The sequence below is a fragment of the Propithecus coquereli genome, unplaced genomic scaffold (genome assembly GCF_000956105.1).
Source record: "Propithecus coquereli isolate 6110/MARCELLA unplaced genomic scaffold, Pcoq_1.0 Scaffold43, whole genome shotgun sequence".
In the NCBI taxonomy this organism is placed as follows: Eukaryota; Metazoa; Chordata; class Mammalia; order Primates; family Indriidae; genus Propithecus; species Propithecus coquereli.
The window spans coordinates 4,164,919-4,181,253 of NW_012150063.1; the positions used below are offsets into that span (position 1 = coordinate 4,164,919).

Consider the following 16,335-nt stretch of genomic DNA (forward strand, 5'->3'; position numbering starts at 1 on the left):
CCAATCATCAACTACTTACTGGCTAGGACAAAGCTTCTGGCCTTTGTGCTTTTCACTAAATCATACCAGGGATGGGTGTGGTCCCATGGAAAGTGCTCTGTCTTTGAGATACACTAACATTTAGGAATCAGAAAAAAAGACAGGAGTTTATAAAATCTAATGGGGGAGACAAAGTGATAAGCAGTTCAAAGTAACATGGATAATAACAAGGATAATGAAGTTATTACAGAGCAGGGAAAAATCCCTGAGGGTGTGGGTGGTCTAGGATTTTATCACATCAACTGTGGCAGGGATAGTTGGGACATAAATAGGCAGACAGGAGTAGATAAGAAACCACAAAAAGGGCGAGAATGTATATAAAGGCTAACTTGACTATTCTAGCTAGAATGGTGAGGGAAACATTTTTAATGGGCTTTAAAGGCAAGGCAAACAAGTTTGGATTTCACTGTTTAGGCTTCAAGAAGCCTTTAGGGAGTTCAAGATTACAGCAAGCTATGATTGTGCCGCTGCACTTCAGCCTGCGTGACAGAGTGAGAACCCATCTCTCTCTCTCTCTCTGTAATTTGGTGTTATTTAACTCCCCTGTCCATCCCAATATGATATATATATGTTCTATATACTTACCCAATTCTGTGGATTTCTTTCTTTGAAGCACTTTTCAGCCTTAACCTTTGCTTCCCTTTCTGTACCCTCCAAACCTATTGATTTCTCTAACTCTAGGTTTCTCAACTCCATTTACCAGCCTATAAATTAATGACCATGGCAAAAACTCCTTCCTTAAATACTGTATGTAGGTTTGGAAATAGAACTGGTCCAGCCAAGACCAGAGTAGGTACTGTGTAAACTGCCTGGAGAATTTTGTCTGAGCTGATATAGACCAGACATCCTAATGAGAAAAGTACAGGTTGAGTATCCCTACTCTGAAAATCCAAAATCTGAAATGCTCCCAAATCTGAAATTTTTAGAATGCCAACATGATGCCAAAAGGAAACGCTCACTGGAGCATTTTGGATTTTGGGTTTTTGGATAAGGGATGCTCAACTGGCAAGTTTAATGCAAATATTCCAAAATCCAAAAAAATCCAAAATCTGAAACACTTTTGGTTCCAAGACCAGAAAAGGGATGCTCAACCTGTATATCTGTACTTTTCCTGAGGTCTGCAGGTAACATAAAGATTACACATTTTGAGAAACTGATTTCAAGAAACAGAAAGGGGAAGGAGGATTAATTAGGGTCTTAGAAAAATCAAGCAGAATTTTTTTTTTTCCAATAATTTAATTACAAACTTGCAAATTCATAATGGTACAGGTTTATATGTATTGTGAGCTTTATGAAAAATTTAAATCCCACCAAAAAACCCAAATTTTTAAAAAATGGGAAAATGTTATATCTGAAAATCAAGTATGGTATTTCTAAGTATAATTTATTAATTAGATGGTTTATAGTGATTGGTTCAATAAATCTAACATTTTTTGTAACTAATGACTGACAATTACTAGTATATACTAATTTTTATCCATTTGTATGCTTGAAATCTTCATTTAAGTTTAGTAGATACCAGCCTTCCTAAAGTTGTTAGTGCCAATATTACCTTGATATCAAAACCACACAAAGAAATTTTAAGAAAACTAAAGACCAATATCACTTATGAATATAGATGTAAAAATCCTCAACAAAATACTGGCAAATTGAATCCAGTGGCATATAAAAAGAATTATACCCCATGACCAAGTGGGATTTATCCCAGGAGTATAAGGTTGATTTAACAACATCTGAAAGTCAATTAATGTAATACCAAATATTAATAAAGGACAAAAACCATATGATTATCTCAACAGACCAGAAAAGGCATTTGATACAATCCAACACCCTTTCATGATTAAAAATGCTCAACAAACTAAGAATAGAAGAAAATGCTGTCAGCATGATAAAGGACATCTATGAGAAACTTATAACCAAGATTATACTCAATGGTGAAAGGATAAATGCTTTCCCCCTAAAATGGAGAATAAGATAAGGGTGTCTACTCTCCCCACTTCTATTCAAGAGTGTACTGGAGGTTTAACTAGTCAGGACAATTAGGCAAGAAAAGGAAATAAAAAACATCCCAACTGGAAAGGAAGACAACTATCTCTATTTGCAGATAACATGATCTTGTATACAGAAAATCCTAAGGAACTCACTAAAAAATTAAAAACAAAAATAAAAAACAAACTAAAAAACAAAAGTAAAAGACTTACATCCTAAAAACATTATTGAAAGAAATCGAAGGTCTAAATAAATGGAAAAGCATCCCATATTCATAAGTTGGAAGACTTAATAAATAGTAAGATGGCAACATGTCCCAAATTGATCTATACAGAAAAAAACTAACCCCTATCAAGATGCCAGCTGGTTTCTCTGTAGCAACTGACAAGCTGATTCAAAAATTCATGTGGGAATTCAATGGATCCTGAATAGCCAAAACAATCTTGAAAAAGAACAAAATTAGAGGACTCACACTTCCCTATTTCATGATTTACTGCAAAACTACAATAATCAAGACTGGTACAGGCCAAGGACAGACATATAGATCGATTAAACAGAATTCAGAGTCCAGAGAGAAACCCATATGTCTATGGTCAATTCAACAGTGGTGCAAATACCATTCAATAGCGAAAGAATAGTCTTTTCAACAAATGGTGCTATAACAACTGTTTATCCACATACAAAAGAATGCAGTTGGATACCTACCAGGTTATACCATATACAAAGATTAACTCAAGATGAATTAGAGACCTAAAGGTAAGGGTTAAAACTATAGAATTCTTAGAAGAAAACATAGGAGTAAATCTTTATGACCAATATAAAAGAGAAAGAATAAACTGGACTACATCAAAATTTAAAATATATTTGCTACTAACAACTACAAGAAAGTGAAAAGACAATCCTTGGAATGAGGAAAAAACATCTGCAAACCATGTACCTGATAAGGGACTGTATCGAGAATATGTGAGAACTCTTACAATTCAACAATAAAAAAATAACCCAATTCAAAGATGTTCAAATCATTAGCCATGAGAGAAATGCAAATCAAAACCACAATGGAAAACCACTTCACACCCACTAGGATGAATATAATCAAAATACAGATAGTAATGTGTATTGGCAAAGATGTGGAGAAACTGGAAACCTTATACATTGCTGGTGGGAATGTAAAACAGTATAGCTGCTGTGAAAAAATCTGGTAGTTCCTCAAAATGTAAAACATAGAATTACCACATGACCCAGCAATTCTATTCCTTGGTATATCCAAGAGAGTTGAAAACATACATTCACACAAAAATTTGCATATGGATGTCTATAGCAACAATATTCATAGTAGCCAAAAAGTAAAAATAATCCATATGTCCATCAATTCATGAAGGTGGTATATCCATACAGTGGAATAGTATTTGGCCATAAAAAGGAATGAAGTACTTGTATACGCTATACATGAAGTAGTCAATGTGGATGAACTTTGAAAACATAATGTTATGTTTTATGTTATGCTGTAAAAGAAGCTAGTCACAAAAGTTGACATATTGTATGATTTATATTAAATGTCCAGAACAGACAACTTATAAAAAGAGAAAGTGGAACAGTTGCCTAGTAGTAGGGGGAAGTGGGCAGGGTATGAGGAATGACCATTAATGGGTATAGGATTTCTTTCTTGGCTAGTGAAAATGTTCTGAAATTAGACTCTGAGGATGGTTGCACAGCATTGCAAACTTACCAAAATTTATAGAATTGTATACTTTAAATTGGTGAAATTTTTTTTTTTTTTATAGAGATGAGGCCTCACTATGTTGCCTAGCCTGGTCTCAAACACCTGGTCAAGCTATCCTCTTGCCTCAGCTTCCCAAAATGCTGAGATTAATAGGCGTAAGCCATTGTGCCTGGCCCTAAATTAATGAATTTTATGGTGTGTGAACTGTATCTCAATAAAGTTGTTAAAAAGAATCCTTCCTGTGTTTGCTGGGCCAGGTGATGTGCACCTGTAGTCCCAGCTGAGGTGGGAAGGGAGGATTGCTTGAGTCCAGGAGTTCAAATTCAGCTTGGGTAATACAGCAAGATTTTATATATCTATATCTCCTTCCTATGTGAGCATTATGCATGTTAAAGAAGTACTATGGCCAATTAGGGCTACGCATTTAATTTTTCCCTTAAAAACTACATTAGTAATACATTCTTTTAAAATAATTGTACTTGTCACTGTGATAATTTATTCATACTTGTGCTTACTCTTTGGCTATATGAAGTACAAGATATCGAGATCTGGACACAAAGAAATCTTTAAACTTTTTACTAGTCATGTTTTTTGGATCATACATAATTTAGACATGTGTTGCATTTTACTAAAAAACATCCCTAGCCCTAAGAGTGACTTTTTTCAGGGTTAGGGTCAGTGGTAATAATCTGAATGGCTACATTAAGAATTTTCAATTTTAGACAGTACAGGCAGGTATTCACAGACATAAGACAAAAATAAAAACAAATGAGAAAGTTCCCCAAGGATCAATAAAACCTAACCAGATATGAAATCAAAGACAGGAGTTATGCACAGAATGAACACTGACAACTACATTTCCCCTAATTCTAAGCAATCCCCATCTCCATACTAGACTGGACTGACTGCCATCATTTCTTAGTATCACATCATTCTCACTTATAAAGTGTTTTCTACTCACAACTCTAGAAGGAAACAATTAGCTTAAGTTACTTAAACTGAGTGACTTTTCATTTTAAGCTTGTCAGTGATGACTTCACAGCTATGTAAATGTTACAAAGTAATTTCGGCGAGTTTAAATCAGACCAATTTTTCCTTAAAAACTGGGGCTCTGTATGTATGTATACATGGATGGAGGGTGTATGTTGCACACACACAACTCCCTCCATCCAATCAAGCAGTGTGTCTTCATGACTCAAACTGCTCTAGCCTTACACTCTATTTAGTGTTTAACTCCTTGTATATACACAGTATGTCTTTTAAAATATGTCAGCCAATGATTTAACCATCAAAGATAAACTTTCCTTACAATATTTCTAAGGAATGCTAAAAAGACCATAAGAACATCTCAAAGAGTATTGGAGGAGTAGAGGTAAGAGACAAGCTTAGGAACCATACAGAACCTGAGTTCAAATCCCAGCTCAATTACAAGTGACGGAAATTTGATGGGTCTTGGTTTCTTGTCCGTGCAATGGAGATGTTAATGAACATTTTGTTGTACGCTTGTGAGATTAAAAGTAATACATAAGAAGAATTTAGCACAAGGTCTGTCATCAGATACTGGATAAATGGTATTTATTATTTAGACGACCTTAGCATTTGTGATATTTGGTTAGCTGCCAAAAATATAGATCTCAGATAAATGCCTCTGTGGTTTTCTGAAAGCTAGAGCAGCACCATGGCTCAGGTGGTTCCTATATGCTTAAGACCAATTTTTTTAAGTTAAAAAAAAATAATTCCTCGAAATCCCACAAAGTGACCTGTCATATGGCTTTTCTATTTGGTCCAACTCTCAAATGCTTTTAAATCCCATAATAATCTTTTACTGACATGTGTTTTGGGGGAAATCTGATATAGTAAAGCCTTCTATATTTGCAAGTTATCACCAACTGCTCTCCCAAGCAGTTTAATTCCAATATTCTTTTTTTTTTTGAGACAGAGTCTCGCTCTGTTGCCTGGGCTAGAGTGCTGTGGCATCAGCCTAGCTCACAGCAACCTCAATCTCCTGGGCTCAAGCGATCCTCCTGCCTCAGCCTCCCGGGTAGCTGGGACTACAGGCGTGCACCACCACGCCCGGCTAATTTTTTCTATTTTTAGTAGAGATGGGATCTCAGTCTTGCTCAGGCTGGTCTCAAACTCCTGACCTCAAGCAATCCTCCCACCTTGGCCTCCCAGCGTGCTAGTATTACAGGCGTGAGCCACCACGCCCAGCCCTGATAAATATTTTTTCAGAACCAAATAGTATCTCTAGTTATATATCAAAAATTCAATTATCTTTACTTTAGAGACCTGTTTTTCCATAATTCTGAAAGGTTTTGCAGCCCTACATGAGAAGGAATTTGAATGTTTTCACATTGTAGAGGTATTAATTTGTATCCAACAGCTAGAGGGGGGAAAAAAAGCACCTCTACATGCTATGAAAAAATTCTAAGTAACTGTATTTAGTTAGAATTGAATTGGTTGATCTGGAATATTTAAGTCATATAAAAATGATATTTATATAAGTGTGTTCGCAATCCTTTCACCACACGAAGAATAAGCATTCCACATTTTTTAAATGGGTTTAATTTAGGAAAAAACGACTTCATATTTTTCCTCTGCCTCCTTATAAAAGAAATTGTGATGATGGCTACCTACTAGCAGAGGAAATAAATAGAAGTCAATTAAAAATATATAGATAATAAACATGTTACATAACAACGTTGGAAATGTACTATACAAGGTCTGTAACACACGTCATTGATGATTTCAGGAAATATACCGTTATTATGCACATCTGTAGCATTCAAAAAAGATAGGATAGCAAAAGCTACAACATAAACAACTTATAAATTATCAGCTGGATTATATCAGCTTCAAATTCCTTCTCTGCATACAAGACAATAAGGAGAGAAATTTTCTCATACTTCTAATTTCACAAAGGAAGGTCAAGTCTGCTAACTATCCCTTCTCAATGAAGCCTATCCTGACCACCCTACTTATCATTCTGCAACTATACCCTCTCCCAATCCCCCCTTCCTATTTCCTATTCTCCCTCGTCTCACATGGCTCTTAACATTTTCTAACATAATTAGTTACAGTGTTTATTTTTATTCTGCTTCCACTCCTAATACATACTGAAATGTGGGGTCCACAAGAGCAAGAATTTTGTTTTACTCTCTGATGTATCCTGAATGCCCACAATAGTATGTAACAAATGGTAGGTGCTCAATAAATAATTACTGAATGATTAAATGAGTGTATATAACAGATAGAACAACAAGCATCTTAGTATGCCATTTAAGAGATGAATTCTCCAGAGCAGATGAGAACATTTCTGAATAACGGTTTAAACATCCCACAATTTCAGATTACTCAGCTCACTTAAAGACCCTACCTGCCTGAGTGCGTTCCTATGGCCACCACTGTGCCACTTGGATGAAAATCTGCACAGTGTCCTGGTTCCTAGAAGAGAGACAGACAGCTGTTGGGGAGTACGTGAGAAAGTCTCCCTAGATCTATGCGGACAGTAACAAAAACATATGTGAAAATAACTTCTATCATATAAACATGGAATTCTGATCAACTTTATTGTAGCCAATGAGAAATACCACATGGATAAAATGAGAGGAAAAAGAATTTCAGAGTATGAACGGGATATGCTGGCAGTGGGGTGAGGGAAAAGGACAACCAGCTTGTGAATAGGCAGTGGAACAATAACAAGGATAGTAACAACAAACATTTGTACAGTTCTTTAGAGTCTGCAAAGAACCTGTATACACCTTTTGGGCTAGAAAAGGTGGATATCTGGGTGGGGTAGGGAGAAAATACAGTAAAAGACCACTCATAAAGAAGATAGTAGAGTCTGTTAGTGAGCAGCACTTACGGAATCCAACTGCAACACTCTCAGAGGCCCAAATATTCCAATAATAGTGCTCCGTAAATATACGAAATCTTAATGATTTTACTGCTGAAACTGATAGAAAAATTGAGTTCTTACCCTGCTAATTTGCTTCTTTAAAGTGGGTTCATTTTATACTTTGAGACCAAACATTCCCCTCTTACCCCCACCAGCCCCTTTACTAAACCATATATAAACACTTGGTTTGAACCAATGCTTAGTCCTTTTTCTTTTGCTGCTCCTGACTGTTAGTGTGAAGAGTTTCTGTGGGGAGATTATTAATCACATCTTGCTTCACTCACATCTACGAGCCTGGTCCATTCCAGCCTGTGTTCCACCGAGTTCCACATGCACACCTGCCTGTCCTGAGCACAAGTCAAGAGCAAATCTTTGAAGGGATGTGTGGCAAGACCCCAAAGCTCATCTGTATGACCCTGAAAATGAAAGACATTTCTTGTTACAAAAACCAAAGGGTACCATCAAAAACAATCAGTTAATAATTATCATATAGCTTACCTGTACTTCTATTTGGAAGCCATCATTAAATGTTCCCCGTAAAATAAAGTTTCTTGATGTGCCTACTAAAAATTGATCTGCCTTTCCTTCTGCTACAGCTCTTATTGTGCCATATTGATCAGGAACCTAAAAAAAAATAAATTTTCAAAGCCATCATATACACATTAGCATGCATTAATTGCTATCCGAAGATTGCATTTATGGCTGTAAGCAATTATGGGGTAATAAGAGACAGACTTCCAAATTTGAAGATAATAGGGTAAACTCAATTACATTTTATTACATATAAGTCATAATGCATTATTATAATCATTCTTTGTGTGACTTAATTTTAAATTTATATATATATATGTATGTATGTATATTATAGAGACAGGGTCTCACTATGTTACCCAGACTGGATTAAAACTCCTAAATCTACATTTTATATGATTTTAAGAGTTAAGGGTTAAGAGTAGGGAAAGGAGTAAGTTTTATTACATCACATGAAGAATGTGGTCTGATTTTGTTACTTATTAGTTATGTCACTTTGGATAAATCACTTAGCCTAAGAAAAATTTCTTTATCTGTAATATGGGGATAATAATACATGTTCTACCTACTCTTGATTGTCGTAAGGATCAAAATATAAAAATATTTTCACCAGAAAGAAATGACAAATGAGGTGATAGATACACTAACTACCCCGTCTGGATCATTACACACCGTAATATCTACGAACACATCAAATTATACCCCATAAATACGTGTAATTACAATGTGTCAAACAAAAAAATTTAAAAATGTGAAATTTCTTAATAAACTAAAAGATGCTATATTGTAAAGTATTATAATTAATAGAACTTGGGAGATCAATTTCATTTAATGCACTACCTGGAACATTCTCAGTGCATGTTATATTAACATTACAATAATCCCAAAGAATGATTCTTTCTGAAATAATGCAATTCTTATTTCCTTTATAAAGTGGGATATAAAATGATTCCTAAAAATATAAAGAATTGAATTCTAAGCATAATCCAAATTTATGTTAGAAATGGAAAAGGAAGGCGTGAACTAGATTGTATACCTTTTGATTACAAAGGATATGAGTTATCTGTGAAGAAAAGAAATAGTACTGGAACTGGCATTTCCACTATGAACTTAAAGTTGTGATTAAGCAACTCTTTGTTATCTATCTTCTTGGAAATAAAAGCCAAGAGCAGTACTATCAGGATCCTCTTCTTTAGAGAAGACTTTGTCTGGAAAGCATGTTATGTGTAGAAAAAACACTGAGCATAAGTCCAAAATTTAAATCATCAAAAAACAGAAGCAATATTAAACTCTGAGATTTGCTCTTGTTTTACGAATCATTTATCTAAAATGCTATTCTTAATTAACCATTTCACTTCCTGAGGCCTCAATTCAAGTAGCAAACTTTCACCAAGCACGTAATTAACACTTGTCAGGTTTTCTAGATATACTTGGTCAATGCCATGAAGCAGACACATACACATAGAATTAGTGATTATTTTAAGCCCACTATTTTAAAAACTGTTTACAAGTTTTAAAATTAAACTGGTCATTCTGAATATCCTGTAAGCAATACAGGATACAGCATTCAATGAATGAATGCTGAATTTTACGTTTGTATGGTTGTATTTTTGGATCACTAAAAAAGTCTCAGAAATAAATAAGCAAATTAATTATTGTCTAATCTTTTTAATTCTTTCAAATTATTTTGTTTAATGAATGGTCCTTTTGTGTTTTTTTTAAACAAAGTTATCCTAAAGGCAATAACAAATTCATTTCTATGAAGAGGGTATGAAATTCCAAGAAATGTACACCAGTTTCCCAGAAAACTGTAAGTTATCTTAATGTGGGACAAAATACATGCATTTAGAGGATTTAATATTTTTATATTCTGTTTCCATCCTTACCTCTATTTCTCTTTCAGGATTCAGATCATGATCCCATAGAATTATTTTCCTGTCTTTTCCTCCTCCAGTTAATAACATCCCATTTCTCATTTGACAAAGTGTGAACACACTGCCATCATGAGCTTTGATTTGTTTGCTGATTTGGTATACACCTAATATGATGAGGGAAAAATAAAAACACTAGTGGTAACACTTTTCATCAGACTTCAGTGTCTTTTTTGAAAGAAAACTTCAGCAGAACTACAAAGTGAATAGTCAGAAAGTTCATATAACTCAATAACCAAAAATTTATTTTAGCAAGTCTTCTGCAAGGCAATTAGTAAAGCTTAAGATTTAATAAAATCTTTTGCATTTATGACAATAGTTTTTTACTCTGAAAATATTTCAAATATTTTCCTAACAAAAAAAGAAGCAAAGGAGTGAGACACCAGCACATGCTATATTTTGCTAAGTGAAAGAAGCCAATCGCAAAAGATCACATATTATATGATTACATTTATATGAAATGTCAAGAATAGGCAAATCCATAGAGACCAAAAGTAAATTAGTGGTTGCCTAGCGGTTGAGGGGAGGGAGGAATGGAAAGTGATTGCTAAGGGGTACAGGGTTTCTTTCTTGGAGTGATGAAAATGTTCTGAAGCTAGATAGTGGTCATGGTTGCACAACTCTATGAATATACAAAAACATCACTGAATTCCAAACTGTAAAAGGGTGAATTTTATGGTATGTGAATTATATTTCAATAAAGCTGTTACTGAGATTGTTCTTTTACTCATCTACTTGAGCTATTATATTCAAAAAATTAACTAAAATTTGCAGGGCTTTGGCATCCTAGAAAAATTCAGCTATAGCTGACTAATTACTTTATCTCACTGTGACAGTGTTAGTGGTACAAATTCTTAATAGATAGGTATATCTGACAGTGAGAAAGGAAAGGGCTTCCCTGATTTGAAGGACAGCTTGCTTGATTCAGCAGAGCTGGGAGTAGAACTCCAGTGAATTTGCTACTGAGGTCAATTGCCTCAACTCACATCGACATTCATCGCCTGAAAATACTTTAAACATTGAACGACACAATTGTGTTTGGTGGGATAGCCAATTATCTATCACTGCTCTGATGTGACCAAGAGAAAGGACATCTGAGAGATGTAAATTTTATGAGAGTATTGCTGGCTTTACTTGGGTATTAAAAATAGAAAAAAGTAAATTTTGGGCTTATTTCCCCATGCATAGTCAAACTAATAAGAGTAGCCTGAAAACATCACGTAAAAAATTACAAAAAGCAGTGGTATGGAGTTTCAGAGTTCTCCATAAGAATGTACGAAAATGAAATAAACTTTTTCTGTTCTTAATTCAGCCTTCCATATCTCTAAACATGACAAACTTTGTTAAACATTTAAGATACCCCAAGAATGATGGGATGTTAGAAAACAGAAAATAAAACTGAAGAAAAAAATGCTTCATCAGGAATAAAAATACTGTACATAGTGATCAACTCAGTGAGATAAGAATTCCCACCCTCCTCCTCTAATCTCTGGAAAGTTATTTCCCAAGGATGACCTAATATCAATTTAGCTTTAAAAACTCAGTGATTAAAATTTAAACGAATTATCAAAGTTTCCTCTATATACTATTTACCTATAAAACAAATTGAGAGCCAAAAATTTCTTTCTTATGGGCCTGTATTTCTGACACTCCAGTTTAAGCCAAATAATATTTGAAATATCTGCCAAGAAAAGTAATTATCCTTGAATTAAAAAACCTACTCTACCTCCAGGCTTACTCATATGGCCAAGTCTATCCAAACTTAATTGCAAATCTCTCCCTTTCTTCTCATCTCTAACAGAAACAAAGATTTCATAAAAAGCAAGTTTACATTACCTGGCCAAATAAAGATGTTTGGAAGACTTTCTGTCCCTGTTTAACTATATAAAGAAATATCAGGGAGATTCCGAAATTTATGTTGTATATTCTTAGCAATTGGACCCATGTTGATGATTTGGAGAGTAAGTAAAATGTTGGCGTTCCTTAAAGGAACTTGACAAAGATTTAAGAATAGTGATCATTTTAATGGTGCTAGAGATATTCTCAACTTCCACTCCCCAACTTAGTAAGATTATGAATTATTTCACATAAGGAAAGTTTTGATGGCCAGGTGCAGTGGCTCACACCTATAATCCTAGCACTTTGGGAGGCCATGGCAGGAGGATTGCTTGAGGCCAGGAGTTCGAGACCAGACTGAGCAAGAGTAAGACCTCATCTCTACCAAAAAAAAAAAAAAAAGAAAGAAAAAGAAAAGAAAGAAAGAAAAAGAACAATTAGCTGGGCATGGTGGTGCCCACAGTAGTCCCAGCTACTTGGGAGGCTGAGGCAAGAGGATCACTTGAGCCCAGGAGGAGTTGGAGGTTGCAGTAAGCTATGATGATGCCACTGCACTCTAGCTCAGGAGACAGAGCAAGACTGCCTCAAAAAAAAAAAAAAAAAAAAAATTGAACTATTTTATATATGTAAGAAACAAATAACAAATACCTCATACCCACTTAAGAAATAAAAAATACTAATTACAATGAAGATTCCTGTTAATTTACATTCAAGGAAAAAATGATTTGGAAGCCAAGAATAATACATACAGAGAGCTAATGAGGCATAAAAAATACAGTTTTGGTTTTTGTTTCCTATTTACTAGAGTAAAAGGATTAGCTATGAAATTATATTTCTGCCATCCAAAAATGTCCTTTTATCAGACATGACGTCACATACACTTAAATTTTGATTGGTAAGACTGCCACTGGTGCAGAAATGTCATACATGGGAATATGCAAACTGGATCTACTGAAATTTGGGGACAAGAATTAAAAAATAGAAAGTGTGCGCACTTGTGCTGGTCTCGACTTGCACATTTATTTCACTGCACTCAGCAAATCCTTCATAGCCAATAGAAAACTCCAAATATATAAAAAGAAAGAAAATTCTTAGCAGTTTTGTCCATAATAGGGTCAGTCACGTAGCAGAGTATGACACAGGCCATTTCATTTGCCCAGCAATCCACAAGATTAGATTTCCTGTTTCCTGTTTGTACACAGGCAGATTTTCTCTGCACAGAGGCTCAACCACAAATTTTTCAGACAAAAACCAAGTAAAAACCTCTAAACCTCTCCCTACCCCCCACCTGAACACAAATATCAAGGCTAATGAAGGACACATTTACACTCAAACTCTGCTCAGTGTCAGAGGGTATGTGAACAATAAGTCAGTGTTTTAATATACTATTGTTCTTGGCATTTCTGAGAATAAATCAATGGGCCCAGGGGAAAAAAAAAAGAGGAAAAAAAATAAAAATGAGTAAGAGAAATAAGGTAGTCAATTAACACCGTTCTTCTAATTTTCTTTTTTCTTAAGAACCCTTAACCCATTACCATCCTTCTCATATGTGAATTTTGAACCTAAACTAAATGAAAGAGGCTAAGAATGCATGGCCAATGGTTGAGGGTCAATGGCAATACAATTTAAGGCTTTTTTAACTTCTGAATATGTCTAATTCAATTCAACTGCCAAGCTTAGAAATTCAGGTGAATGGATTTGAAAAACATTAATTAAACCATTAATTCAGTACAGATGATCCCCAACTTAGGACGGTTCAATTTATTTTTTGACTGTATGATAGATCTATTGGGACATAACTCCATCCTAAGTTAAGAAGCATCTGGACTTTATGATGGGCTCATACAAATATAACTGCATTGTAAGCTGAGGAGCATCCGGACTTATGAGGGTTCGACTTAGAATTTCTCAAATTTACAATGCATTTGTTGGGGTATTAAACACACTTTCCACTTAAGATATTTCCAATTTACAAAGGGTTCATCAGGACATAATCCCATCAGAAGTTGAGAAGCATCTGTATATATCTCTTAAAAAATATAGTATAAAAATCTGTACAATCATAAAATAATTATAATGTTAAACTCCACATTTCAGTGAAAACAGTGCTTTAATCAATACCACTCAACTTTTACTCCTACACTGACACCCAAAGGAAAGATTAAAGTCTCTTAAAAAGATGTTTGACAAATAGTTTTCAAACAGCTAGTACCAAATGCCAGATATTGTGCTAGTCCTAGGAAAGTTTATTGGGGAAGACAGACATGTAAATTGGGTCTTTCCTTCTGAGTAGGGGAACAGAGACTCCCTTATTCATAAATCACTTAGGGCAATTTCCATGGTCTGATGCAGGGACTCTAGAAAGACAGAGATAAGGAGTTGTTTGAGTGTGTTTAGGGTGAAGCGATGAACTAGAGAAAGGACATGTTGCTATGCCAGTCCCCAGGGTAAGGCTGGTTCATCATTATCTCCTTTCTCTTTTTGTTTTAGGTGGAATCTCAGGGATTGACTGGCCTAACTCATTCTATTTTTACTGCTCTCTCTGCTTCTGGCCCACCGGTTTTAGAATCAGGTCTCCAATTTTTCTCTCATTACCTTCTACTCTGAAGAAAGTACATGGTACTCTGAACGTTTTTGCAGTGTTTGATTGCTTTTAAATAGTAAGGAAAAATGGGGTTGAAAAAAGGTTATTTTCAATGCTCTTCTTCTAATTTGTTCATTTACCATAGGAAAAGGCAAAGTGAACCTGTATATTTGGATACAAATGGAAATTAAAAATAAAAAAATGTATCTGTATTTTTGAGGAAAATTGATTTGAGGTAAAGAGGAATGAATGCTAAGAACCACTACTGGGGCCAAGAAGAGAAGCTAAAGTGAGAAAAAGAAAAAGGAGAAGGGGACTGAACTATGAGTTTGTTCTTTTACCCTCCCCCCTCCCATTTTATCACATGGCAATGCATTTTGCTTTCACAGATATCCCAGAACCAGCCCAGCAGAGAGTTAACCTTTATACTTTTTAAAACTAACACATATCAATATGATCTCTAATTATTTTGCATTAACTTCTTAAAGAGAAAGGTTCAGTATAGTTAAATGTAGGTCATATATGCTTAATAAGTAACTGGGTAAATAATTAAAAAAAAGATCATTATGAAGAACTTTAAAAACCAAAGTTATGTTGGTGACTCTCACATTGTTCCACAGCAGCTCTTTCTCTCCTGGTCTGGGTAAGAGATGGGACTGCAAGAGTACTATGTGAGAATTATAAGGAATGAGTTTAATATGAGAACACTGTACCTTTAGGTCCTTTCCCAGGTGGGGGCTCTACAGTAGTTTTGCTCCATATAAGCATGACTCCACCTGAGTCTCCGGTAAGAACATCTCCATTACCCAAGAATGCTAAACACTGCACAAATTTTGGTTTTTCATATTTCTATAATGAAATAATGAGAATTTTCAGTTTTCCCTTCTCTGGTATGATGATTTTATTCTTACTCAACAATTAAAAACATTTAAGTTTTATACACCTAATGAAGTTATAACATTCTGATTCTTACCCCAAAGATTCCCTGTTTTCTTGTTAGTGAATTGCCACTCCAGGTCCAGAAAAAAATATGAGATTTACCACATGTTATTATGGTATTTGCATCTGTTGGGTGGAATTCCACAGCTAAAACAACTTCATTTGTTGTCTATGAAAAGAGAAATAAAGCTTTAGATGAATGTATGTCCTTATCTCCATCAAGTCACAGCCATTGACAATTAAAGATGGAAAAATTTTGAGGAAATGCCTTTTTTTCCAAGAGCTATTTCTCTGAAAAATGTTAATAGATTTTTAGAATAATTTAAATTCGATGTCCTTATATCACCTTCTGTGTTATCTATTTATAAAAACTTTGCACTAGAAAGACATTTATATGAATTATATGGCTTTAGATTATTTTAATTTCTTGCACATTCAGGAAAAGTACACTAAAACTATAAATTCCAAGAGCAATATAAATTCTGTCTTAAAGACACTGACATTTTGTTAAAAAAGAAACAGTCTTATGTTTTTTTGTACTGTTATTATGGACTATTCATTCATTCAACAAAATATTACTATTAATAATTTAGAGATTCATCCTTCTGATCGATGCCTTAAAAAGTAGATTTAGAACGGCCACTACTGATTCCTATAGAAACAAGAACAAAAACAGAACTCCAAAAGAGCTTTTATACTCTCTTTCCTTAAAAAACATAGAAAAGAGAGGAGTTTAAAAGACTAATAGTAAAGAAGTAAGAAAACAGGCATGAGAGTCACAAAGGAATGACAAGAATAGTTTTTCATTAAAATGATCTAAATTAAGGGTATTATTTCTAAAACAATATATTTCTATAATTTCAGTAAA

The 16,335-nt window shown here is 34.6% G+C and overlaps 1 protein-coding gene across 1 annotated transcript in view; it reads right to left on the bottom strand.

The window, feature by feature from the left end:
* The window catches only part of EML4 (echinoderm microtubule associated protein like 4), a 180,085-nt gene that overhangs the window by 20,594 nt on the left and 143,156 nt on the right, over positions 1–16,335 (bottom strand). Inside the window, exons 13-18 of the mRNA XM_012653843.1 lie at positions 15,502–15,636; positions 15,242–15,377; positions 10,064–10,215; positions 8,145–8,270; positions 7,931–8,062; positions 7,125–7,192 (exon numbers count right to left, since the gene is read on the bottom strand). Coding sequence (XP_012509297.1) covers positions 7,125–7,192; positions 7,931–8,062; positions 8,145–8,270; positions 10,064–10,215; positions 15,242–15,377; positions 15,502–15,636 — 749 coding nt within the window. The remainder of the gene's footprint in view (positions 1–7,124; positions 7,193–7,930; positions 8,063–8,144; positions 8,271–10,063; positions 10,216–15,241; positions 15,378–15,501; positions 15,637–16,335) is intronic.